Source organism: Aptenodytes patagonicus, chromosome W (assembly GCF_965638725.1).
Source record: "Aptenodytes patagonicus chromosome W, bAptPat1.pri.cur, whole genome shotgun sequence".
Classification (NCBI taxonomy): Eukaryota; Metazoa; Chordata; class Aves; order Sphenisciformes; family Spheniscidae; genus Aptenodytes; species Aptenodytes patagonicus.
The window spans coordinates 3,106,600-3,132,331 of record NC_134981.1 but is presented as its reverse complement, the minus strand read 5'-3'; the positions used below and the strand labels follow the sequence as shown (position 1 = coordinate 3,132,331).

Here is a 25,732-nt window from a genome sequence, read left to right as displayed (position 1 = left end):
AGGGCAAACCTGGTTAGGAGAAGCGCCTGTATGGGATCACAGCACCTGCACGTTGCCTGGCTCCTCAGACACGTCCCCAGGTTGGCATTACGTTTTCCTTTCTAACAAATGTGTGTTTTGGATAACTGCAAGCTTTTAAGATTCTTCTTTGCTGTGAGTGACGCCTGTCACATCAGGGTTTCAATGAAGCTGCAGCCCATGGACAAGACCCTACAGCACCAGACACTGGGATTTAGCGTCCCACAGTTGGCATCTTCTCCCTCAGAAGGGTGGGATCAGCCCAGGGTCACCTCTCACGCACTCCTCCCCACTGTGCCTTGCTGATGCTCGCAGCTCCTGCTCTTCAAAAATAATTCCCTTTTCCAGTACATTTTCAGTCAAGCTGCCCTTACAGAAATTCATTTTGCCACAGCTTTGAGAAATTTTTCTCTCCTCTAGAAAGCGCAACTATTTAAAGCTTAGTGCAATAGTTCGGAGGCTGAAGTCCTCCCAGCTGATCTAGATTTGAGCACCAAACCGAGATTACCGCCAATCAGGCACCCCTATCACCGAAAAGCAGCTCACCGGCGCTATGAACTAATTTTCCTTCATGCGGCTCTTTTTTCCCCTCCACGCGTTTCCCATTCCTGCGTTCAAGTCCCAGCGCACGCAACGGGCGCCCGGTTACCTTATCGGCGAAGTGCAGGATGATGAAGGAGGTGTTGGACATGCGAGGCTTCTGGAAGTGCTGGCTGCTGGCGTGCCGGTCGTACAGCTTCTGCGCCCAGTTCTGGTCAGTGCCTTTGGGAACCTGGATGGGGAGAAAACGGCCCAAAAAGTCATGGTCAGGCATACAAAGGAGGTTGGGGGAGGTTTCGGAGGAACCCTCCTTGTGGGCTTCCTGTAATCCACATGGGCTACAGGAATATTTGAGAAAAAGTCCAACTCCCAGTTCTGGGAGCGTGTGCTATTTTATTTTCGAGTGTATTCTTGACAAACACACTAAGATTTCATTTCCAATGAAAAACACCCAAACGCTTGTTCTGCTCCAACAGCCAGAACTTGCAGGAAAAAAAAAAAAATTAATTGAAGAAGTATTTTTGCACTTAAGTTACAGTAATTGCACAGGCACCAACGTTACTTTTTTAATGCAGTTTTTGGTGACCAAATAGTTTCACATACCGCCACCTGAGACAACAATCAAGAGGTTCTATTTAATTTAAAATAATAACGACAATAAAATGATAATTTTAAAATATTAAAATAGCAATAGAATGATAGTTCTTAAGAAACCTCTGCCTCTCAGCAGGCTTGGGGTGGGGTCACTTGGATCCCAAACACAGGATGCATTAACCCCAATCGCACACAGGGTTGAGACTTCAGACCCGTATACCTGTCCTACTGCAGTCGAACGATTCCCGGTGTCCCCCTCCCACGCATCCAACCCGCTGGTGCCATGAATCTCCTGGATGCCGAACCCTCCTTCTGCATCCTATTTCCACCGAAATCAGGGTGCAAGTCTTACGTGGACCTGCCCTTGAAAGGATTCGGCCATGGTACACCAAGATATCAAGCGTTGCCCAAGATACTGCTTTGGTAGGATGGGGCAGAGAATGGAGAAATCCTAAACAACTGCAACGACTGAAAAAAAACCTCACAGCGCTACCTGTGCAGCAAGGGAATGGGCTACTTTTCACAAATCAGCAGTTACAAGGAGGGGTTGAGCTCACCTTCCGACCCAGCACCTGCAATTTTTACCCACTAAATCATCGTAGGCTTAAGTTAATGTGATATATTGCCAAGATCAGGGAAAAAAATACTGGTTTTGTTTTATTCCTTTGTAAGCACATATAGCTGTATAGCAGCATATGACAATATATTGTAACTTCTGATACCCTCATGGTTACAATTCCCATAAAGGCTCAATTTTTTAGGGTATGTTTAGGTCCCTCTCTGCTAACCAGCCAAAACCCCCAAAGCTTTCCAAAAAACATAAGGACATTTGAGGAAAGCAGGATGGCTGTAAGTATTTGTTATTTTATACTTCTCCAGCGCAACAAGTTTGTCACAAAGCAAAATTCTGGAAAATCAAAGGAAACAAGGAGTGAAGTTGTTGCACTCGAGGGCCGGGGACCACAGCTGATGGGGTTCATCCCCATCCCTCCTGCCTGCCCGGCAGGGATGGGAAAGGCGTGGGCTGGTGGACCCTCCATCACTGCCAACAGGACGGCAATGGTTGCACATACGTACACACACATAAATTTTTAACAAAAAAATGGCTGACCGGATTATTTAGGTTAGAAAAAGAGAAAAGTCAGAAGAAAAGTGTTAGGTGATATTTAAAGTTAGACGGGACAAAGCCTAGAAACCACAAAAGAATTGTGCAGCGTCAGGGAAAGCTCTGGATCATCCGTCAGGTCTTTACACAGACCTTTCTATGAAAAGTGACAGAGGAAACAGGGGCAGCAAACAGTAAGAAGGAAAACTTGAGACAGATGATGAATATTTCTTTATGCTGCTCTGAAACAGCCTTTGAAACAGCAAGCCAAAACACGCCAGAAGGGTTCTGGACACAGGGACGAGCAGCTCCTGGCCCATCCCCGTTAACTGGAAGAAGCGGCTGAATTAAATGCAGCAGCCACTCACGCAAGCCGTGCTACCCCAGAAGTATTTTGTATTTTACCATTGTAAGCGTAGCCAATTATGGATACACACAGAAATAACACAGATTATATATAAATATTAAAAGGCATTTATTTATGCAGTTATATACATATTTTATTTATGCAAGATAGACATGCATATTTCAACTATGGAGTTATATAAATGCAGGTGGGTTTCTTTTTTACATATAAATATGAAATATAACTGATGAAAACATTCTCTCTGGACCGATCATTAGGTCTCTCCTGTTCAGGACCGAGCTGCGGGTGCAGAGCAGAAGCACTGCAGCCACCTGAGCCTCCTGATGCCGCAGAGGGCAGATTTATCCTGCACCAGCTCTCTTTCGGGCCATCCACTTTGCTGAAAAACCTGCTTATCTCAGAGTCGAACTTCAAAGGCATCGCTCCTGCCTCCCAGAAAGAGGGTTTCGCTGTGCCCGCCCCACTCCCTGCTCATCATTGCGAAGCCTGGGTATTTTTAGCTGCCTGAGAAGCACCTGATAGGGACCAACTCCTGGAGATAAAAACTAGCAGGGCCGTTATCTGTACTATTAGAACAGCTTTTCGTATTGGCTTAGCAGTTTAAGGCCTTTAGAGCCAGTGAGAAAGTTATTTAGAGACTATCTCATCAGTGCAAGACGTTTTTAGGGGACGGGGAAGAGGAAAGTCGACTGCCTTCCAAGTAATGTATGGAAATCTCTAAACCGGAAAAACCTTAGACCAGTAATTTCACAAGGTCATTGCTTCTGCTCGTCTGTCCTCACTGTCCCTCCGCCCATCACTCTGCATAAAATTGGTCAGGCAGCGTAATCCCAGCCAGGGTCACCTCCCATCTCCATACACCGTCCTCGGAGCTGCCAGGAGCTACTGCAACCGAAATCAAACCTATCCAGCGCAGCCAGGGTCAGCCCCTAGGCTCAAGTCCACCGCTTTTGTATCAGAAGCATCCCAGGCTCAAGAACCCACCACAACGACCGGACAGCCGAGGAGATGTTTGGAGCTGTTTGGACTAAAGGGTGAGACTCCCTCCACCATCACCTCCAACAGAAGGATGATTAACTGGATAAGCAATGAAGGTCCATTCAAACCTAATGATCTAAAAGTCAACCCTCTGAAAACACAGAGGGTTTTATTTCTTTTCTCCTCATCACTCCAATATATATTAAAGCCTGAAAAGAACCTGGGCTTCCCTCCGTGCTCCAGAGGCACGTTCCACTGCAAGTGATGTGCCCAACTTTAAAGTCATAAAAGCTGACAGTGTGACGTCGGCGAGGTTATTCTGATTATTCATATTAGGTGGTCTGCCCAAAAGGAAAGCCCAGAGGTCCAACCTCCGCGTATCTGCTCGTGGAGCAGAAATCCCCCCGGACACGACCACGTGCGGCACAGGAAGGCGATGTGCTGATTTCTGATGTTCAAAAAACTAACAAATCCAGACAAGGAAAACACATTTGCTCAGATACCCAAGTTCACAGAGATGCACAGAGACAAGCGGGATTGAAAACTGGTCTGCCAGCAGCAGACTTCAGTGTTTCTGGCACTTGACAGAAGGACACAGGAAAGGTTAAAGAGCATCTTTTGAACAGCGTTAGAAAATGCATTTGGCACATTAACAGAATAACACGATGGCAACATGCCATAAGACACACAACGCATCCACGAGAGAGTTTGGGAACATGAGGGAGCTCTTGGGTTTGGTTAGACACATCCCCCTTTGGCAGCCTCAGGGTCACATTGCTCCTCAGCAGAAAGAATTTCACTAAGATCCATAATAAACCTTGGACAACAACGCCATGATTAACATATCAACCCTTCCAACCAGCCTGTTCTCGATCAAACCCTTTCAGATGCACTTCATGCTAACGGAAAATTTTTTTCATTAATTTTTCCATTCCCACTCCCATCCCAAGAGCATAGGCAAAAGGAAGAAAGCAGCCAGGCAGCAGGACACCTTACGGAGAAACCTGGATATCCACAGCTACTTGACTGTACTCCTGAATGACACTTGGGAAGCGTGTGGAAGATATGCAGCACTCACACAGAGCAAGCAGTTTCAGCCTGAGAATTAGGACACCTCATCCAGCTTTGATAAAGAGACATCACTGCATTTCTTAGAGAATTTCAATTTCCTCTGAGGATAATTTAAGTCCCTTGAAGAATCAACCCCAACTGGCTCCTCCTCTCCAGAGCACTGAAGTTGCTCTTCAGGTGTTCCCTCCACAAAGGGACGGAGCCTTCAAAGTCTTCCTAGGAAGTCTGCTGTCCCCTCTGCCAAAGTCATTCCCTCTACAACAAGGCCAGCCACACCCTAAAGCCATCCCAGACATCCAAGCAAGTCTTCCACATGCCCTCCCAACTTCCCACAACTGGATTTGCAGAAGACAGGCATTAAGAAGGGAAGGCTGTCTCTTCTGATGGGCTCTACAGTGGTCTCCTTGCTCTCCTCAAGGGCTCTGCTCTTATCCCAGATTATTTCCCACCACCACTGTTGGCTTTATGGTGACTCCCTCCACATTTCACAGCTCACCAGCAGGGAGGTTCTCCTGGGTGCCCTTCTCCCCTTTCCCTTCTCTTCATCAGGCTCATCAGTTTGTGCCACAGCACTTCAGTGTTGCGCCTGTCGCGGTGGCCTTGGTTTCTGGCCAAGGCCATTTATGTGCATGGGACATAAAATCTTCCTGTTCCTCTGACATCTTTTTAGGCCAAAGCAAAATAAAGAGGTCCTAAAACTCCAGATCCAGGCAGGTGATGCTCCAGTGCTGGAAATGGGGAAAAGGCTCTTTGAGGACTCCGAGGTCACTTAGCAGAGGACATAAGGTCACAGTCCTGTGGAGATCATAAGGCTTCCTGGGCAGACCAGGGACATAACTGGAGGTTGGACCAAATGACCTCCAGAAGCCCCCTCCAACCTTAATAATTCTACAACAGCTTCCAATTCCTAAGACCTCAAAGCTGTTTAAAAATACCCCAAAACCAAACATATCCTAAAGCCCTCTTTTTTCAGGGCTAGGGGTTTTATCATTTGCTTTTATGAGACAGGTTTAGTCCTTAAAACTCCAGTCTCAATTCGAGAGCCCTCTCTTTCTTGCCGATTCCCCATTTCAACCCTGTCTGGTCCCCTTCTTCTCTAAATGGCGACAAGACTCTTATTACGCACCAAAGGTCTACGACCTTCGTTAGCTGAACTGCTTCAACATGTACTCAACCACCCCCTCCCCAACCTCACATTAAAGATTAAAAAAAAAAAAAAAAATCCATACTGTAAAGCGAGAATGTTAGCGACAAACGCTCCGCATTTGCACTAAAGTTTCATTATGTTGCCAGGACCCCCTCGATGCCATTTCAAGTCCCAGAGTATATTTATCCGCTGTTGTACGTGCTAACGAGATGACTTGCAATTACCCTATTGTGGTCCCAACACCTGCTGCAGCTGGATCTCCCCGAGAGGTGAAACGTTGCTGCTGGTGATGCGGGGGTGAAGGTTTTCATCCATAAACCGGTGCTTTCACTTGACAGGCTTTGCTGAGATTTTCATAAAGCTGGAGAACGCTTGCAGGTTATTATAAAAGAGCCGATTAGAGGGCCCATAATAAGGGCCTGTGACTAATGACAGCATTCCCCACTGACAGGTAAATACCCAGATAATTGGCATTTGTTGTGGGGGGGAATAGAGCTCATGTTTCATTTTTTTGGTCAAAAAAAGCACGGATGGAAAAAGTAGTACCAGGCAGATCTACAGCAAAGTGGGCCATATTCCTGCTGTTGCATAGGAATTGCTCCATCTAATGCAATGTCACCAGCAGCAGCCAGTGCCAGGCGCTTCAGAGAGGAGCAAAGGGCGTTATCAGCCAATATGGCACGAGGGAAGCTTTCCTTACGGTCTTCACAACACCCAGGAGACGGTTCAAGCCTGAGGAATTTAACAGGCTTAATAGCGCAGAGACCAAATGAAATGGTGCTGAATATCAAGCAAATAATCTGACCTCCTTCTGAGCCAGCACTGGCTAAAATGCTGTTTTAAGGGCATCGAATTAAGTTTAATTTTTTCTCATTTTTAAGGAGTCTTCCCAAGACCAGATTTGAAAAGGGCAAAGCCCCAACTCCGGCTCATCACAAAGAGATAGCCGGAGCGTCTGTACCCCAGATGAGGGCTGAGCTCATAGGACGTGCAGGTTGGGACAGCCTCGTCGTGCCTGGGAAGGCAGCCCTGTCACATGGAGGAGAGCAACCACTTGACAGGTCACCTCGCTTCCAGACAAGTCATACATCTCCTTAAATCCCAACAGGGACACTAGTCTAAATAACGGATCCAAAACCTTTCCCTCTGATGCAACGTGACACTCCTGCCCTCGGGCCACTGGATCTGTCCCATACCTACAGAGCCAACGAGAATTAATTGTGTCCTTCTCATCGCTTTGACTATTCTAATGAAGGGCCCCTTCCCTGCTTCAGTTGTCCCACCACCCCTTGCCTCACCCTTCCCTGCCCTCGTTCCAAAACCCTCAAAGCCCTTCCAGAATCAGTAAGACATTTCCTGGCACAGAATATATCCAAGTCTCCATGGAAACTCTTCCCAAAGACAACTTGTTGATCACATCACAGCAAAACCAGTCCGAGGATCCACAAGGCAGCCACATCCAGCAGGAAGGCAGTCACCATCCCCTTCCACCAGGCCGTTCTCAGCATTAAAAAAGGCTTATTTCACGGTTGAATCTGTCTAACTTCAACTTCCAGCTATTGCATGCTAGGGATTTTTTTTGTATCAAAGCGTCTGAAAACCCTCCCACTGACTGTCACTTACAACCACTCATGTGCAGCGCTCAAGTTTCTTTATCCTCAGTATCACAATGTTTTACAGCCTTGATCTGACCACACTCTCTCCAGTATTTCCCCTCATCATCATTGCTGTGCAGACACCAGAATTGGAAGGAATACGAGCCGCTCTGCCCAGCGTAGGAGCCCTTTTCATCACAGCATCACTCGGAGCTCTCCTGTTGAGATGACCATACCTAAGGACTCTGGACTTTCCACCTACTCTTCACGCCAAAGATCTTCAGAACAGGCACCCCAACTTCCCAAGAAAATCTCCCATCTTACATTTCTTGTTCCTACATATATTTGATAATTCATGACTGAACAGGGAGTGAGCAAGGAGGCCAACCTTTCTTATGGATTCTCATGAAGGGTTGCCGTTCTGGCATTTCTACTCAACTTTTTAAGCAAGATTTAATTTAGGCTGTTATGAGAGACAGATGATAAAAGATAGCAAACTACTCTCCCAACATTACAAGCTTGGTTTATAAAAAACCAAACCAACCAACCACAAACCCAAAACTCAGAAAAGCTGAGGGAAGACACAATTCCAAACCTCAACAGAAGAATGCTGAAGGAATGGCTAAACAAGAAGCCTACGCAACCGAAGACACTTCTACAGGTCATCCCTGGCTCCTGCTTCTCCATCTCAAAGGAGCAGAAAGGACATGCAATTTTGGTCTTCTGCAAAACTTGTGTGAAATCCAGGCCTGCCTGAAGTCAGCCAGAGCTTGGCGTCGACTTCAGCAAATCCTCATCATGTGGCTGATGTCTCTTGACGCTGCAAGGTTAACCAAACAGGAGACCCTCCCAGACACGCTTTTTTCTATATGCCAAGTGCCACCGAAGCACAAATTCCAGCATCTGAAGTCTGTACGCTAAATGCAATCGACTTTACCCTAAATAGCTATCGCAAGAGGACTGAGGTTTCCCTTGGGACAAAATAAGGCTTGAGACAGGGAGGAACTCCAGCTTCTGGATAACATTGAAGAAAGTTGCAAGCAATGGCTATCCCTATGCACAGCCATGCCAGAAACATGAGCTCTGGCAATACATGGTGAGACCAGGTACCCAAGTTGGTAGCAAACATCTGCCGAGGAGGTTCTGAATGGTCCTAAAGCAAAGCAAATGCCAACAGCCTACCCTAGCCGTGAGCACCCCAGCAATGCATATGAAAGGAGCCCTCTTGCAAGCTACCACAGGTTAAAGCCCATTCTTTAACCTTTTATAAAAGTAAAAAAGCCAGCGAGAAGGTAGGTGGCCCTCTTTACCTTGCACTCTTCATCCAGTAGGTCCAAGATACCAAGTTTCGCCTCTATAAGGTCTATGCAGGGCTGGTTATCGTAGAAGTCTATGAGAGTCCAAGGGATTCCCTCCTTCATGTACTCTTCTTGTTCCAGCTTAAACACGTGCTGAGAGTGGAAAAACAGCAGAGTTACTGACCGTGACCCCAGCCAGCACAGCGCCAGCCCCTTCCCCGTTCACCCACTCATCCCCACTGGAATAGAGTATGCCCTCAGCACATCCAGAAGCCGTAGAAGTTTTAGGTGTCCTCACGTACAGCTTGGTACGGGCTCTGCTATTTACGCGATCTCACTTCTGGCAAGGAAAATAAAAGCTTTACACTAGGAAACCATGGGGCAGGAAAAAAAAAAAAAAGGCTTTAAATGACTTTCACTAGAAAGTGACTGAAGCTGTCACTACATCTAGGTGGAAGCCATATATTGAAATGACAATGACATATATATCTCTCGGGCTGAGAAAAATCCCTCTCCCCTTTAGTGCTCTGCTGATTAAACTAGTGACCTGCAGCAGGTTCACAAGCTGGGAGCCAAGCCAGGGCTGAGCACGTGTGCCCCCATCTGTGAGCAGAGCTTCACAAAGAGCACCCATCATCCTAGAAGAGATAGCAGCAGCAGTATCTAACTGACTCAAGAACACTTCTACTGTAGATTTTTATTTAAAAAAAAAAAAAAAATCTTTGCATGGCTTATATATCTCAGACCTCTGCCCAAGCAGATAAATTATTCTCTGGCTATTTCTGAGATACTCTAAGCATATTAAAAAATGATTTTCAAATGCACTTTTTTCTTCAAAGGTAGCTTTTAAAAATCTCTTCAAACATGTCATCTCAGAGTTTGAATTTATAAGCTTCAGAAGTGATAGCTGGACATACTAAGAAAGATATGAATAGTGCAAATACAATCCATAATTTACTTCTCATTTTTAGCAGCACTGATCTGATACGTTAGATATGCTGCAACTGTTCACGTCCACGCATATGATACGGTCTCAAAGTGCCAAACTACTCCGCAGTACTCAGCTGCTCAAATTTAACAAGTTTTCCCTCGTATCCTGAAACTCTCAGTAATTTTTGCCCTGCTTACAACAAAAGCAGAAGACGAGCCCTTACTGGTTTCATTTCCAGTGCAGGCAAGCGCTTGTATCTAATAAAATAGAAGAATCTCAGATTTTTATGAGGCACGTCCAAGTGAAAAATGGGGAGCGTGTCCAGTCCTGCTATTTAATACAGAGCTTTCGTTGCAGAGGTTTAAGCCACACTTAATGGGCAGGTTTCCACCCATGCTTTGCCTCACACTGGAAATCAGCACTCGGCCCAAGACCATCCAGGTTTCGGTTTAGGATTGAAACTACGCCCAAAAAACAAAAAAAATCGGCAAACTTCCTACTTATTCAAAACCACCAGTGAACCTTTGCATTAACCGTCTGCAAGCCCGCTTCCAGTATCAAGCTTATCAATCAACCACGCAACATTTTCAACTTGATAGGAATAATTAGTGCAACTGCAATGCACAACCATTGCTCGGGAGAGATGGTATCCCAAGGACTACATTCATGCTGGCCATGCGATCTGGCCAGGCTGCAGGTAAATGCCATTAAGCAGAAGCCAGACATACAATAATCCCGCCTTGATACGTTTTCTGCTAAGTTTTATGGAACGTTTCCAAGCTGACCTTACCGAGTTGAACTGCTGCTGGAGCTTTTCATTGGCATAGTTGATACAAAACTGTTCAAAGCTATTCACTTCAAAAGTTTCAAACCTGCAAAGCAATGAATAAATCAGCATTAAGCGTTGCTTCGTCTCAAAAATCTACTTTTCTCTGCAACGGTGTCATCTGCGTGACGGGGAACACCAGTTATTCAACCGTCTCCTCGCATTCCCCCTATCCCAGATCTACACTTTATTCCTCATTCCCCGAAAAGTCTATCTTTCCTTGCCACAGCTCAAGGGATTCAGAAGGTCTCTTCTACTACGCATGAATGAGATATTCGGTACGACTGTAGCTTCCTGCCCATCAGCCAGGAGTGCTGTCTGAGACGAGAAATGTAACAGCCTCTCTCGGGGGAAAAAATATTATGAAATATTAAGTCCAAGTATATTCACTGCAAAGGTGGATGGAGAAACAGTAGCTGCTGCCTTAAAAGACCCAACACGGTATTTTTAATGCAATTCAATAGAGCGGAAAAAGAAGGTATTAAATTCATAATTATAGCCTCTGTATTGCATCCCTGATAGCACAAAAATGAGATACACGTGAGCGAGTTCTTGGAGGCAGAGGGAGAAACGGTTTCAGCTCCAATTCCAACATGTTCTTTAGAGGGAGTTTGGTGTTGGTCTCGGTGATCCCCCTCTTCATCAGCGCTTCAGAAGCTCCCCTGGCAGAAACATTATCCCACCCCTCCACGGGCCACTGGCCAACTCCAAACCGAGCTCAAAACTGGCTTCCTAGTCACAATTAGAAAAGAAAAAATAGGCTGTTTTAATAACACAAACTACAGGCAAGGAGGAGAAAGCCAGCGGAGCCCCCAGGGCGGTCGGGGCTGAAGCACACGGCGCCCAGGGACAGGCGGAGGGAGCCAGGCTTGCTCTTAAAAACAAAACAAAAGGATATTTTTCAGCTACCACGGGGAATTGTGTTATTTATATTTCTATTTTTAAGGCACAGTTGGAGGAGGGAGAAAAGAAGTCTTTGACACATGACTGTAAGGATTAAACTACGGGAAGAAGTGGCAAAGCTCCCTGTGCTTAATGAATAAGCTGCCGTAATGATAAATGCGCGGTGAAATAATCACTTGGGTAATAGGTGCCGTAGGAGCTGGTAGAACAGTCTTAAAGCACTAAACAAATGAAGCCCTTTTTCTTTTTCTCAAAAAGAAAAAAAAAAAAAAAAAAAAAATCAGCATTTCTAGTACTTTCTGAGGACCACCTGGCTGTCATCCACGTGATGCACTCATTTCCCAGGTATTGCCAGGTGGTAATAGAAATTACCATAGAAAATGCCTCAGCCCTCAGGAAAAGGCAATGGAAAAGGAAAATGGGAGAAAGGAGCCGCTTTTGTGGTTTTATCAGCCCCACAGCCCTCGAGGAAACCCAGGACCAGTTCTCTCCCTGCCTGCCCCCCGGGCTGGCGTTGCCCCAGAGCCAGTGCAGCCCATGCCGAGCAGAGGATGCTCAATCCCTCCCCATCCCAGGAACTGAGCTTTGCAATCTTTAATGCAACAAAATCTGGTGCCTGGGACCAACGAATGTTTGTATTAAACACGTGGCCAGAGCCTCAGCGATGAACATGTCCTTGAAAAGCTCCTGACGTGCTTGATCTTGGTTGCATGGCCGTTGCACCAAGCGGATCAGCACCGTCAGCTCTTGCAACTAAAAAGGGACGTGACTTTCCCAGGACTCCTTGGAAATACCAACTCCTGCAGGTTCATGACCAGAGCAGTGGGGCACGAAAAGATTTAACTGAAATGGAGACGGAGAAGCACGGCGAGCTAGGTGGAAAAACACAACGAGAGCAGGGGTACAAGAGGAAAAGATATCGGAGTGGAAACTCTTTTTCCACTTCAGAGACACCAGATGTGATTTATGAACCTCTCAGCGAGTGCTGGCCAGGGGCAGAGCAGCTGTACAACATCAACTCCAAGGGAGATTTCAAAAAGTCGCTAATTAAGGGACTCTGCCGACCCAATTTGCTAACTGACGGAGCAGTTCGGTCGCCAGCTCCACGTGAGTCCTCGCCAGGAGTTCCTGCCCGCACGAAGTGACTGCACTAAGACGACACCCTAATGGGAAAAGCAAACCAATGGCTGTTTTGCTTCTATTCATTTCAGTGCCTATATCCTGGTGCAAAAAAAAAAAAAAAAAAAAAAAAAAAATCGCATTCACCACTCCGGCCCATCACCGTGGCTCCCGGGAAGGCACATCCCGGCTTGGGGACAGCTCTTGCGAGCGGACATTGGGGAACAAACGCTGCATTTTGGCTTTTCTCCTGTTCCCTGTTCTGCTGCACGACTGGTATCTCCTAAATCCGCTGCAGCACCGGGTTTTATACTAAAACATTTAAAGTTCATGAAGTCCAGCATACACAGCTGGCCGCCTGGGTGTTCAGACTTCACACGGCAAACAGAGGGAAAACAAGCCGTCCCCGCCAAGTCCAGGAATGCCACATGAATCCACTCTTCAGATGGACTGCGGTATCGCTACTATAGCAAATGACGCACTTTGAATAAATACATAAAGGTTTTTAATGCTGCACCCTCTCACCCCAATACTAACAGAGGATTAAGGACGCGGGGTCGAGCATTGGAGAATTAGGAAACAAAACCCCACAGCCCCTGCACCCTCGGTTTGGACCCCATCCCTAGAAACCCCACCCATGGGGACAGTTCTCCCCCAGGAGCGCCGGGACAGAGGTGCTCTCGGGATGTCAGGGACGTGCGGTGGAGGCTGCGTGCAGGCTCCCTGCCTTTCAAGCTTAATCCCTCTCCCAGAGGAAAAGGAAAACCAACAGACATTTGGGAAAAAAAAAAAAATTCCAATATTTGGCAGAATGCATTAAAACTCCCAAATAACCTGAGTTTAGAGAACCAAACCACTTTCAAGGACTGCAGAGAATTGGGTTGCGAGCACCTGAAGTCCCTGCATTGTTAATTACTCAGCGTTTAGACAGCAATACCCCCTTCTGAAAGGGATTTACGGTCTCTTTAGGAGACCGGACTCACGCAAGTTTTATGGCCCGGATTGCGGACGCTCGTCCCCTGCAAACCTGCCTCTTTTGATAGGACCTGCAGGTCCCTGTGGGAAAAAAAAAAAAATCTGCTGTACTCTGCGGTGACACCAGTGCTGTAAAAGCATCAGCTGGCCCACGCGCTGGACGTGACACACGGGAGACCTACAGCTAAGGGAGGTTTTTCTTCCACACTAACAGGTTTTCAAGCCCATCTTAATCTTTCATGAGCATTATCCTCAAGTCTCCTTTTATGCAGATTTCTGAAAGACGACGTCTGATTTTGCAACTCAGATGTTCAGCTTTCTGCATTGACCCACTATCACCCACAAAGCTCCATCTCAAAGCTTCATTTATCGTATTCCAGCCTGCAGAAATCTCTATTTGTAGGGACACTGATGGGAAACAGCTTTTCCATCTCATACAGTCTTCGAACCACACTGTGCCAATCCCATCTGGTTATTTAAGATCTTCCAGGTCCTGCGCTATATACCAAGGAGAGTTCAGACACTTGCAAACCTCTGACAGCAAACTCACCATCTCAAACCATGCCATTAAAATCCCAAACCAAAGAGGACTGTACTCTTAGCACGCTTGTACAAGTGTTCCTGTAAACCTTGCCACGTGGCAGCAGCCGCCGATGGAGCTGAGCAGGCAGTGGGCTACGCCGATGCTCCAGCACTGACTTCTGGCATCCTTTCTGCTGCCGTGGCTGTCCAGCGGATGTTAAAATCAACATCCCAAATATCAGTAGCTGTAGAAACCCCACAGGAGGTTTTATACACAAGATCCAATTCCAGTAACTGTGTAGGTTTAATAGCCATAAAAGCTTTCTGCAGCTGACCCAGAACCACTTTGGCAGGATTTCATTCTGAACTTCAGGTTCACCTAGATCTGACAGACCTTACGAGGAGTCTGCCCTTACATGAGATTTGGGATTGAGCAAGCACGGCGACTGCACTGGGTCAGGGACTGGTTCCTGGAGCAGCTACAACTTGGCCATCCCACCTTCCCCTCCGAAACAGGAGCAACCAAGTACCTTAATATTTTACAGGGAGCACAGCAGGTCACTGCTGTCCCACTTCTCCCTTGTCCTTGCTCCCCAAAGAGACCAAAAAGGGATGGTGTTGAAAGAGGGGAGGGGAAAACAGCAAACCCAGAAGACTTCTTTCCTTTTCCACCCCACAACTGACATAACCCCCTCCCTTTCTCCTCCATCTTCTGCTTCTTTGCAGCACTTCAGCTAAAATGAACTCTTCATATACAACTCTCTCATCCCTCTTCTACCAGCGCTCAAGTGCCAGGATGACAGACCACACAGTAACCGGTACCCAGTCCAAATTTAAAGCAGCTCATTGCCCCTGAGGTTGCAGGCTGCAAGCCTTACCTTCAGTTATGCCACAGCTTTTTGCACCTTACCCCCCTGCCCCGCCACAGGTTCCCAAAGTCCTCCGAAAGCTCTCGCTGCACAAGGGCCCTGCAGCAGCGATTTCACAGCTGAAGAGGCAAAGTAGTTACCTCAAACCCCGCAGCAACCCCAGGCAGAGCCAACGCAGTCTTCTTTGGTCTCCACATCTACTCTTACCCCTAAGCTCATCTTTAAGCTTGATGCTTTAAACAGCATGCAGGACAGAAATCCCAAATGGGAACAGCATAGAAGGTAACTCCCAAAAGCCAGCGCTCAAGCAGATCTCCATCTGCTGTTTGGGGGTCAGGGTTGCACAATCTAAAGGAGGCTCAAAACTGCAAACCACACACCATGACTGCGCTTTTTGGCATCCCTTTCTATTATTCCCACACCCTGCCACAAGCCAAGGTCGAGCGTGCATGGCCAGAAGGGGGAGACAAATTAGAAAGGACTAATTTAACAGCCTTAGAAGCAGAAAGCATGCCTACCCGTAGATATCGAGCACGCCGATGAAGGAGTGCTGCTTGACGGTGGTGTGCAGGGCCTTGTTGATGTGCTGCACGATCCAGTTGAAGAGCTGGGCGTAGATGTGCTTGGCCAGAGCGTTCCTGGCATTCACCACTTGCTGCACGGACATGTTCTTCACGTAGGTCTCGGCCGTGGTAACGAGCTTGCAGTGGCAAAGCCAGTGCTGCATCTGGCTGTGCTCAACGCCCAGCAAGCCACAGAAGTTGTTCAAGTGCTCATCCTCGCTCTGGGGGTAACGAGAAGCAAAGTCAGCAGGTTAGTGACACTCCAAAACTGGAGTTTTAACACCGGGTTCCCAGATCAGTGCAAGAAATTAGCAGCATTTCATAACTATCTAGGGAAATATTGCGTTTCTCTGCAGTTGACAGGAAACAAAGGCAATAAACACTCATCCAGTTGTGCTAGTCTTCATGGAGACGGATGAAACGGCTCACGCGGAGCTCTGAACGGTGGCACACCCTATGGCTTTGCTCTGGCTATCCTTCAGATCTCGATTCTCGTGAAGAGCAGATTTCCACAGTGACTGCCAACAGGAAAGAGCACTCTCCGCTTTACTCCTCCTTGAGCTGCAGCTACACGCTCCTTCAGAGCAACCTTGATTAAGCCTCAAGTTAAAGCTTAGGGTATGCCATTACACCAAACTAACCCCATTTTGAATAACAAAGTTGCAAAACAGGCATTACCAGAAGGGGTTGTGTTTTGCATAATCAATAAAATGAAACGTGAACTTCATTTTCTCTAGTGCGTAGTATTTTTTCCCCCCTCAAACTAAGACAAGGCAGTTCTGAGTCTATTACGCTAAAGATAGCGGGCACTGCCTTTTTGACAATGAGCAATCAATTTCCCTTTCCTCAGTGTAATAATACATATCTAAAAGTAGTAAATTGTTACCAGTTAGATATGTGCTTGTATAGAAGCTGGCTGGGTTTGGGGATGGAAGGAAAAATGCATTTTAAAAGACCTCTAGGATGCTTTTCTGCTCTGATACCTTTTTGACCATGGATTCAAAGTCATAGCAGGGTTGATTTAATACCATGCAATTACATCTGAAGGTAATTAAACAACATGAACTCCATTACAGAACTCAACATTGTCAGAGCAGACCACTTTTACATATCCATGTTGCCAAATATCAAGCAAATTACCCCCAGCATCCAACTAATTGCACGCAAAGTTATCTCAAGGGTACCACTAAAAGTGTGTGCAGAACCCATTTTAATACTTTAATTAGAAACAAACGACCCAGTCTGGGATGCAACGATAATTGACAGGACAGTATTTTCCATATAATCACTTTTTTCCCTTCCCTGAACAAACACAGAAGCAGAAAAACCACCACTAAGGCATCTTTAGTCTTATTTATTGTTGCTAATTAACTGTGCAGTGCTCCTTCGAATACTGGATGGCCACATTACAAGCAGCAGCCTCACGGCTTTGCCTGTAGCAAAGCGGTTGTAGAGCATCACACCTTCTGCTGGTGGGAGTCACCGTTCCCCCAATACTCTGCGCACCGAGCCTTTTAAGAAAGCAGGAAGAGTTAAAGATGGGTTGGGGCTTAAGGTGGTAAGCGACCTTCGAATCATCTTGCTTATGGGCTGGCTAGAGAGGAGAAATAATGCACTACCTTCCAGGAAAAACAAAGCAACCAGGGAATTATGATGCGTTTTCAAAAAAAGCAGAGAAAACCAGGAGGAAAAGGGCTTTCTACCAAAGGATACTGCTGCGAAACTCAACACATCCAACGTGGCCCAATTTATGAGCATACAAAGCTCCCCACGTGCCCCACTCCTGCTGGTGACCTACCGATATGCTACAGGCATCGCCGTCTCGTTCCGCTTGGATTTCCAAGTTCCCTAGGTGCAGAATGGCAGCAATTATCCTAAAAATGGTCATCTGATGAGACTCCTTCACTCCTACGGGAACAATTGATAGCTGATTTTCACAACAGAAGACAAGCTGCAATTTTCAGTTTATTTGAAAACGCTTGCGGTGTTTGATTTCCTTCCCGGGCGGTTGGTTTTCAGAGTTATCAGACCTCTCCCAGTAAACTCACCACAAACTCTCAGTGAAGTCATCGCTCAAAAATGACAGCTGAGACGGCGAGAGGAGCTCCTCATGTTATTTCTTTACCCCTAATGATTGCATCAAAGCAATTTCGTCACAGATGGGTTCAATACTATCGTGAATGTGCACGAAACCAAGGATGCTACTCCACAATGATCAAACAGGATCAGAGCTACAGGGGCTCTGCGGCTTTTATAGAGCAAGGAGTTGCTTCTCTGCGAACGTAGTCCAACAGTGAGATCTCACTGACACCTGAAGCACAGAAATTACAACTTACTGCCAGTGTCCCACAAACGGAAGAGGAAATTAAAGCCGTGCACATGATGCACAACGCCTCCAGACTGGTGCTACAGCAAGTCACCAGGGAGGTGACGTGAAGCTCTGTCTCACGGTCCCCAGTGTCCCAACAGGAGCTACACGTTGTGGGTCTTCGCTGGGGGTGTAAGATGTTATTGCTTTATATATTTTTCTGGCAGGCTTTTGCAGGCATTCCCAGCAGGAGCTTTGCTCAGCAGCAGCCTGCACACAGCTTTCTTGCCAATTCCTGCATTTTTACATCCCAACTGGGTTTTCTGTGCCCCTTCTGTGTTCAGTGCTGGTGTCCTAATTATCCACCCAAGGTCTGAGACATCACCTGCTGGTTTTTGAATTATCAAGAGCTTCCCTTTCTCTCTCTCGGGACTTTTCTGTTATCAGCACAGTGAAAAATATTTCAAGGTTACGAAAAGGAGCAATGCTCTGCTGTTACCTGGCACTCTTAATTAGAGTTAAGCGGGGCTAGGGTGGGGATTTGCAGATAAATCTGACTTCTTGTTACACATAAAAATGCAAGACTAGAAAGCGTAGTAGCAATTTCACCAGGCCCTGAACAGAAGCAGACAGAGCTGGGCAACACTGAAGGAAAATGAGAAAAGGCAGAGCCAGAGGAAGCATGTGAAGAACAGGAAAACATCATCAAATTGGCAGCGGGGGAAGAAGCTCGCGCAGTGCTTCTTCACAGGGACCAGCAAGGAGACAGGGGGTCTGCTTGGGGAGGCAGAGAAGGGGACCAAAGAGAGACTACACGCGGCGAGGGGATGGGGAGAGAGTTCCCTGGGGATTACAGTCCCATGGGCAAGTTTGGAGAAACCAGTGGAGTCATATTTTTTTGAGCAGTTAACAGTTAGAATTCACACAAGACGGACAAGAGGAGGGTAAAGACAAGACTCCGCTGTCGCCCCAAAGAAAAAGAGATCGAGCCCATCTAAAACACAAAGAGGACAAATATGGGGGAAATGTTTACAGTTCTAACACCTGAAATGAGTCCCCACGCTCGCTGCCGGCACAGCGCGGTGGCTGCGATACAGCTGCTCGGGGGGATTTCACAGCTGGCTGCCAACTGCATCACGAGCTCCTCTCCCAACACATGCAATGCAATGGAGAGGCACCGAGACTTACCGGGATTTAAAAACTTGGTTTCAGATAACTATTAATAAACTCTGGGAAAGTTTTCCCCTGCAAAAATTGTTTTTCTTTTCAAACAGTCGCTGCTGCAGGCAGGCTATGGCACCGTGTAACCGTAGCGTGCACGGGTGGTTGCGATGGTCCGAGAAGTGACATCACCCTCAACCCAAATACAGATTGAACTGCAGAGTAATAGCTCTTTTCCTGCTTGTAAATAGGGTAAAAAAATAGCAAGTCAAAGCTGCAGCACAGCTTTGACTCCAGGATGGTTTATTTTGGTTTCTCTTAAATTCGGTGTCCTCCATTTCACTGCTGCTTTGCAGATAGCTGTAAGAAACACTTCTGCAGCTCATACTAAAGAACAAGGTAAAGCCAAGTAGGTCAATAGGAAGATGGATTTATACCTCTTAGTGTTACAGGACAGCCATTTAATTCAGGCAAAATACTGAAAAACATTTCCAAGAGACTTCTGCTTGGAAGCCTCCAAGCAGAGCAACCCCTTACCAAGCAGGGTGAAGGCGTGCCTGGTTTTCTCAAAGTCATCAGCATCATCCACGCCATCGATAGACGTGTCACCTCCCTGAGAAGTGTAGAAAAAGTCTTCGGCACATGCTAGGAGAGAAGAAACGGAAGAAATGCATCAGCAAGCAGTAGCTTTCCAGAGTGTGCACTGGGATGCTCCCCGTCCCCCGATCCTGCCCATCTCTGAAGGGCACCCGTCTCCTTTAAACCATGGTTTACTTAGAAATGGATGAAGTAGAACCTTGATAAGTGACTGTAACTACTTCTTGCAGTGATGAAACCCCTTCCCCACGCAAAGCAAGTTCAGCCGGGGCAGAGCTCTGGTATATTTGGGATTCAAATAACTGCTCTATTGCACAGGTGCATATTACTTCAAATACCGAGGTTACTATTTTCAATTTTTTTTAATCCTGTTTTACATACCCATGACCAATTCAGACATTTTAACACCTTTCCCACATAATGCCTTAAACCCAGGGAGCAAAGGGAATGGAGAAACGCTCGCAGTGCCAGCATTACACCGTTTAAGCATCTGCGCTTTAGCAAAGTTATTTCAGGACGAAGCAAAGCTAAATCCTACGGAGACCGAGAGGCATTTCAAATGCAGATACAACAAGAAGAGATCGCAGGATTTATACTCACTTTAAAAAGCTTCACGTGCAACCACCCTTCCTTAAAACAAGGGCTTATTTGAGGCCAGAACCATTAAGATACGTGCCCAAGGCTGCCAGGCTGAGTCCTGGCAGTGCAGGAGCAGGCTTGGCCCGGAGGAGGGCTGGGGGAACCCAGGAGGTGGACAGCCTCCCCATCCCACCCAGAATTGGTTCTCAGCACCAGCTTCAACTCGTTTCAAACCGGGTAGGAGGAGAAAAGCTCAGAAAGATCCTTAAAACTCAAACATATTTCCCAAGTATCATGAAAATAATGAGAAAAACAGCCTACTGTGCGTTCCACACCAGCCTGCTGGTAACCTTTAAAATCACTGCAAATTGCACTTTTTTTTGACTCACATTGCCACCAGAAGGTCCTCAGCCCTTCCCAGCCCCCCCACAGGCTTTTGCATTAGCTGTACTTTCAGGCTGTAAGAAAAACATTTAATTCTTTTTGGCATACAAAGCCCTGGGACCCAGAGGTTTCGGTAACTCTGCTCGTTGCCGGAGCATCAGGAACAAGGGGCAGAAAATGCTGATTAGGGTCAGAGAGTCGACGTCCATCCCGGTCCCCCCAGCACAGCAGGAGCTCACCCAGCCCGTGGACGGAGCATATCGCATTAACAGCTCGATGTTGCTGCATGTCGTCCTGCAAGATGCATCCAGGGCTGGCGGTAGTTGATGGGACCGGGATGTTTGGCACCCACTGCGCCACGCAGAGAGCAGATTACGGCACCGGTCAGTTAGGGCACCGCTCAGCTACACCGTCTCCAGCCAGATTGCCCCACCTTGCTGGGAAAACCCCTAACTATGGACGCAGCACCACATCCCTACCACCACGCGCCACGGAACACACCTCAAAGGAGAAACCCCCATCCCCCATCAGCCTCCAATTTTAACCATCCACGTTGGGATCCATTTCTACCTCGAGTCATCTCTGGTATAACTGACTCCAATATTTATATTTCAATACGGGTGCAATGATTTCAGTAACCACAGAAACCCTTTGATCCACTGCAAACAAATAAAACACATTCCTGCTTTGCACCATTGCCCCAGGCATCGTTAAGTTAGACGCCACGCTTCGAAAGGCACTGCGCTGCACACCGACTCCCGCATTTTAAGTCAAGTATTTTCTTTCTAGTTTAAAATCAAGCCTTTAGGATCGCTCTGACTGAAGAGCCAACACTTACTGGTTTGCTCTGCTGGGCTCGCGTAAGTTTAGAGACTCTCTTTGTTTTCCAGCGTTTTGCGATATAAAAGAGAGTAACAACAATTCTTTGTATGTGCAAGACCCAAAGGAGAAGCAACAGCTCCTACTTTTGATATGGAAAAAAATACATCCTGCTTTCTGTCTAATAAAAGGTGGATTTTTACATCAAGATACTCCTTGTTTTGTATAAGCCTTGGGAAGAAAAGGTTGACGGGTAGGTAAGGTACAGCTTACATGAGGAAATAAGTTTGAGTTTTGACTAGTCATCTTGAGATACAGGCTAGTAAATCTGATGCAAAGCTGGTAATGAAAAAAAATCCCTTGAAAGAAAGGAAAATAAGTGAATTGTGCACACCTGCACTCACAGAAAGCTGCCCAGCACTAGCAATTCAACAGGTCAAGGCCGAGCCTGGTTCACCCCAACAAAAGCAGCTCACGGCACCCACGTCCCTGTCCCCCAGAAGCCATCCCCACCGAATGCGCGAGCAGCGCCGCATCTGCCAGCTATCAAAACATTTCAGGGAGGTATTTTTAAGCTATTGCGAGGTGACAGTGCAGGAAACACCAAAAGACACACACCTTTAATTTTGGAGAGAATCACTTCTTTTTCCGTTGTCGCATTTTACCCGAATGCACAAGCAGCAGGCTGTATGGATACCCGCGCACCCTCTGATACAGCAAACGCACAAGCACCACGGAAAAGCGCAGCTGGAGACTGACACGCGCTGACAACATAAAATTTTGAGTGGAAACGACCCAAGGCGGCTTCCTTGTGGGGCTAACGGCCCTGGCACCCACCGCCTCCTATGCCGCCAGCTGTTGCCATTACGCATTCTCCCTTGAGACACTGAAGTCGAGAGCCACAGTCACAAACAGCACAAAGACGTCCTGGACGATGCACCCGGAGAAGCAGGGAGCTCTCAGCCTTTAGTGTTACCAGTCACCACAAATACAGACGATGCTTTTGGAGAGCCGTGTTGAAAAGGACCGAGATTTCCTCTGATCCACACGTTCCCAAGAGAAAGGTGGTTTCATAGCTGAAGGGTTTCCCATATCAACTTGTCTCCCAGACTGGGTTGAAATAATTTATTTCTGAATTTTAAGATGCCAGCGGACAACATCATTACTCAAGGTATCTTTGCAAAAATGAAGCGTGTAACCCCATGGTAGAAACTCCTGAAAGTGCTCAAGAGAGATGTGCTCTGGGGTCATGTGAGCATGCAACAGGACCAAACACAGGCTCTTTGACGGTAGCTGGGAAGCCACTGTCAGAGGGACATTATTTTGGGACCCTTAGAGACCAAAAGGAGCCCCAGGTCCATCACAAGCCTTGACCTACGTTTCACACTAGGGCTGGTGCACAGTGAATCATGCAAAACCTTCACCTCCCACCCAGGTGTCCTGGGACAGACATTAAGGTTACGCCTAGACAGTCTCAGAAGTTATCTTATGCCTTAGAAAATTAATGGATGTGGTTGCCTGGTTTGGAGTCACTGGGCAGAGTATGGACTACAGTTGGGTAATGCACCGACGTTTACTGGTGACAAGAGGACAAGAACAGGAGTGCTTCCATTTCAGCACCAGCACTCGGTAAGTGTGGCCATCGTGCCTACAATGACCCAAAAAGTCATTAACACAAGCCCAGAATTACCCAGAAACTGAAAGCCTCTCTCTTGATCTGCCGCTCCTCTGTAGCCATGATGGAAACCTCTGTGAGACTCTGCAGCAGCAAGATGCTCTGCATTGGGATCACAACCTGCCTTCCTCACCGTTTTAAATCCTTAAAAGCATGTTTTAAGCCTCACTTCTCTCTTTACGCAACAGCAAATATTCGAGATCAAAAATGAATTACACCACATCTCTGCACCCCCTGCTGCAAGTGAGAAACCTCTTATTCAGGCATCTTACAGAGGTTTTGCTGCAAATCCTGGGAAAAAACCCAACTCGGGATACATCCCAGGAGTTAACCATTGAAAAAATAAAATGTATTCAAAGGACACATCTGTTCCTGCCAAGAGTCTGGCCAGATCAACCCACATTCACATTTAATTCAAAAGAGAGATCTTTACGCATACGACCTCCCTGCATCAGCTGGCATCTACCACGGCACGTGGTTCACTGTGGTTCTGCATGCAGTTTCTACAACATACACAGGCTTCTTCCGCCATGGCTAACTTCCAGCAACAGCTCCGACCCACCAGCAGCGCTTGCAGGAGCCCGACAGCACCGACCAGCGCATCACAAACTTCATGCGCTTTATGCGGCAAGCTGCTACACAGCGGAGGCGACGAGGGCTGGTGTCTCATCCAAGGTGCCACATTCCCTGGAGATGGCACGAGCAAACCTCTGCACCACTGGGGAGAAGCAGCCCTTCAAGCTCATCTCCCTTTACCTCCTCCCACTGAACAGGCACACGTGACCTCATCAATGACCTGCATTTCTAACCCCACCATGTTTTCCTGTTGCCATCACACCTAGGCAGCAGCTGCTGGTGCACAGAGAGGTGGAAGTACGTACTTAGTCCAAGGTCTTTGAATTCTGGAAGACTCGCCGAGGCACAAAGCTGATAGAAGATGTGGTAGTTGCGCTCATCCTCTGCCTACAGGGAAAACGCCGAGTTACCAGAGGCACAAAGAGGTTACAGCAGTGCTCCCACCCTCAGCCCGGTGCCCGCTGAGCCCAGGGCCACCCTGACCCCATCCCTTGCTTCCCACCGTCAAGAACCCCTCAGTGCCACCAAGACGACGGGGACCTTTTGCCACCTGGGAGAAAGGAGGTGCCAAGCCTTGCTCTGACCAAAGTACATTGCCCATCTTGCAAAGGAAATAAATAACTTTATATTACCTTCCACGCCTTATCCCTCTCTGGGATAACTGGGCTAAGTTAGCTAGCAAGCACCACGTTGCAAACTGACAACAACGTAAAAAGAGGTGGCCTGCGCTCGTGGCTTCCCAAGGTTGGTTGTTTTGGGGCTTTTTGTAGTTGGGTTATTTTTTTTTTTGTGTAAGGACAAAAGTTTTGCAGGTGCTTCTGAGCTAGATCTCAAGCACAAACCAAGAAAGCTTGTCCTGAGCCCTGCACAAGAAACCCATGGGAGGTGCCGCAGCAGAGACATCAGCCTCCTCAGCTCTTCTCCTGCCTCTCCTCCATCTTCAAAACTGAAGACTGCTGCCTGCAATTTATTCTTCCTGGCTTTTTATGAGGTTCAGTAAAAAAATCTCAGCAGCTGCCCAGAGAAAGGCTTTCCATGCCTGCCCAGTAGCCAGGCTGGGAACAGCGGTCCCTCCTCATGGCTCCAGCCTGGGGCAGATGGAGGGAACAACCAGAGGCCAACTAACGAGTCTCCCAGGTACATATTCCTCCAGAACGAGGTCATCAAGTTGGGATCTGTCCTGGTTTCGGTAGGGATAGAGTTAATTTCCTTTCTAGTAGCTGGTACAGTGTTTTGGATTTAGGATGAGAACAAAGTTGATAACGCACCGATGGTTTAGTTGTTGCTGAGCAGTGCTTACACTAGTCAAGGACTTTTCAGCTTCCCGTGCTCTACCGACTGAGAAGGCTGGAGGTGCACAAGAAGCTGGGAGGGGGCACAGCCAAACTGGCCAGAGGGACATTCCATACCATGGGACGTCATGCTCAGTACATAAACTGGGGAAAGCTGGCCGGGGGGGCCGCTGCTCGGGGACTGGCTGGGCATCGGTCGGCAGGTGGTGAGCAATGGCACTGTGTATCACTTGCTTTGTGTATTATTATTATTATCATATTATTATTATTATCATTTTATTTCAATTATTAAACTGTTTTTTATCTCAACCCATGAGTTTTTTCTCACTTGTGCTCTTCCAATTCTCTCCCCCATCCCACCGGGTGGGGGGGAGTGAGCGAGCGGCTGCGTGGTGCTTAGTTGCCGATTGAGATTAAACCACGACAGGATCATCAATAACAACTGCAAAAGACTGAGCCTGAAAGAAATGTCTGGAAGTCATGTCCACCAAAAAAAGCTACTTTTAAAGCGATCTTTTTAATCCAAAGAAAAAACCTAGACTATTAAATTCCAAATTTACAGCAAGTGTACAGCACCCAAAAGACAGAAAAGAAGAAAAAACAGCACAGCCCCTCACCTGGAATACAACTCGCGATTTTTCCAACAGATACGTCCTCATGTTGGCACCAATGATGTGGTATCTTTTATCAAAGCCGATCTGAATGTATTTCCCAAAGCGACTACTGTTGTCATTCCTTGTTGTTTTAGCATTTCCAATCGCCTGCACGAAACAAAATTAAACATTCATTTTTAATTTAATTTTTAAAATTATTTAAACATCTAAATTTGCAATCAGCGTTACATAAACAGTCATGGGAGGTTTTGAGGAAAACCCCTTCCCAGATGCAGAAGGCAGAGCAACAACGTGACTCTGGGGAGG

General features: G+C 47.0%; 1 protein-coding gene across 1 annotated transcript in view; it reads right to left on the bottom strand.

Moving 5' to 3' along the window:
- The window catches only part of LOC143172270 (unconventional myosin-Vb-like), a 154,410-nt gene that overhangs the window by 72,782 nt on the left and 55,896 nt on the right, over positions 1 to 25,732 (bottom strand). Inside the window, exons 6-13 of the mRNA XM_076361491.1 lie at positions 25,430 to 25,573; positions 23,826 to 23,907; positions 19,428 to 19,535; positions 17,220 to 17,329; positions 15,377 to 15,642; positions 10,435 to 10,516; positions 8,726 to 8,866; positions 668 to 790 (exon numbers count right to left, since the gene is read on the bottom strand). Coding sequence (XP_076217606.1) covers positions 668 to 790; positions 8,726 to 8,866; positions 10,435 to 10,516; positions 15,377 to 15,642; positions 17,220 to 17,329; positions 19,428 to 19,535; positions 23,826 to 23,907; positions 25,430 to 25,573 — 1,056 coding nt within the window. The remainder of the gene's footprint in view (positions 1 to 667; positions 791 to 8,725; positions 8,867 to 10,434; positions 10,517 to 15,376; positions 15,643 to 17,219; positions 17,330 to 19,427; positions 19,536 to 23,825; positions 23,908 to 25,429; positions 25,574 to 25,732) is intronic.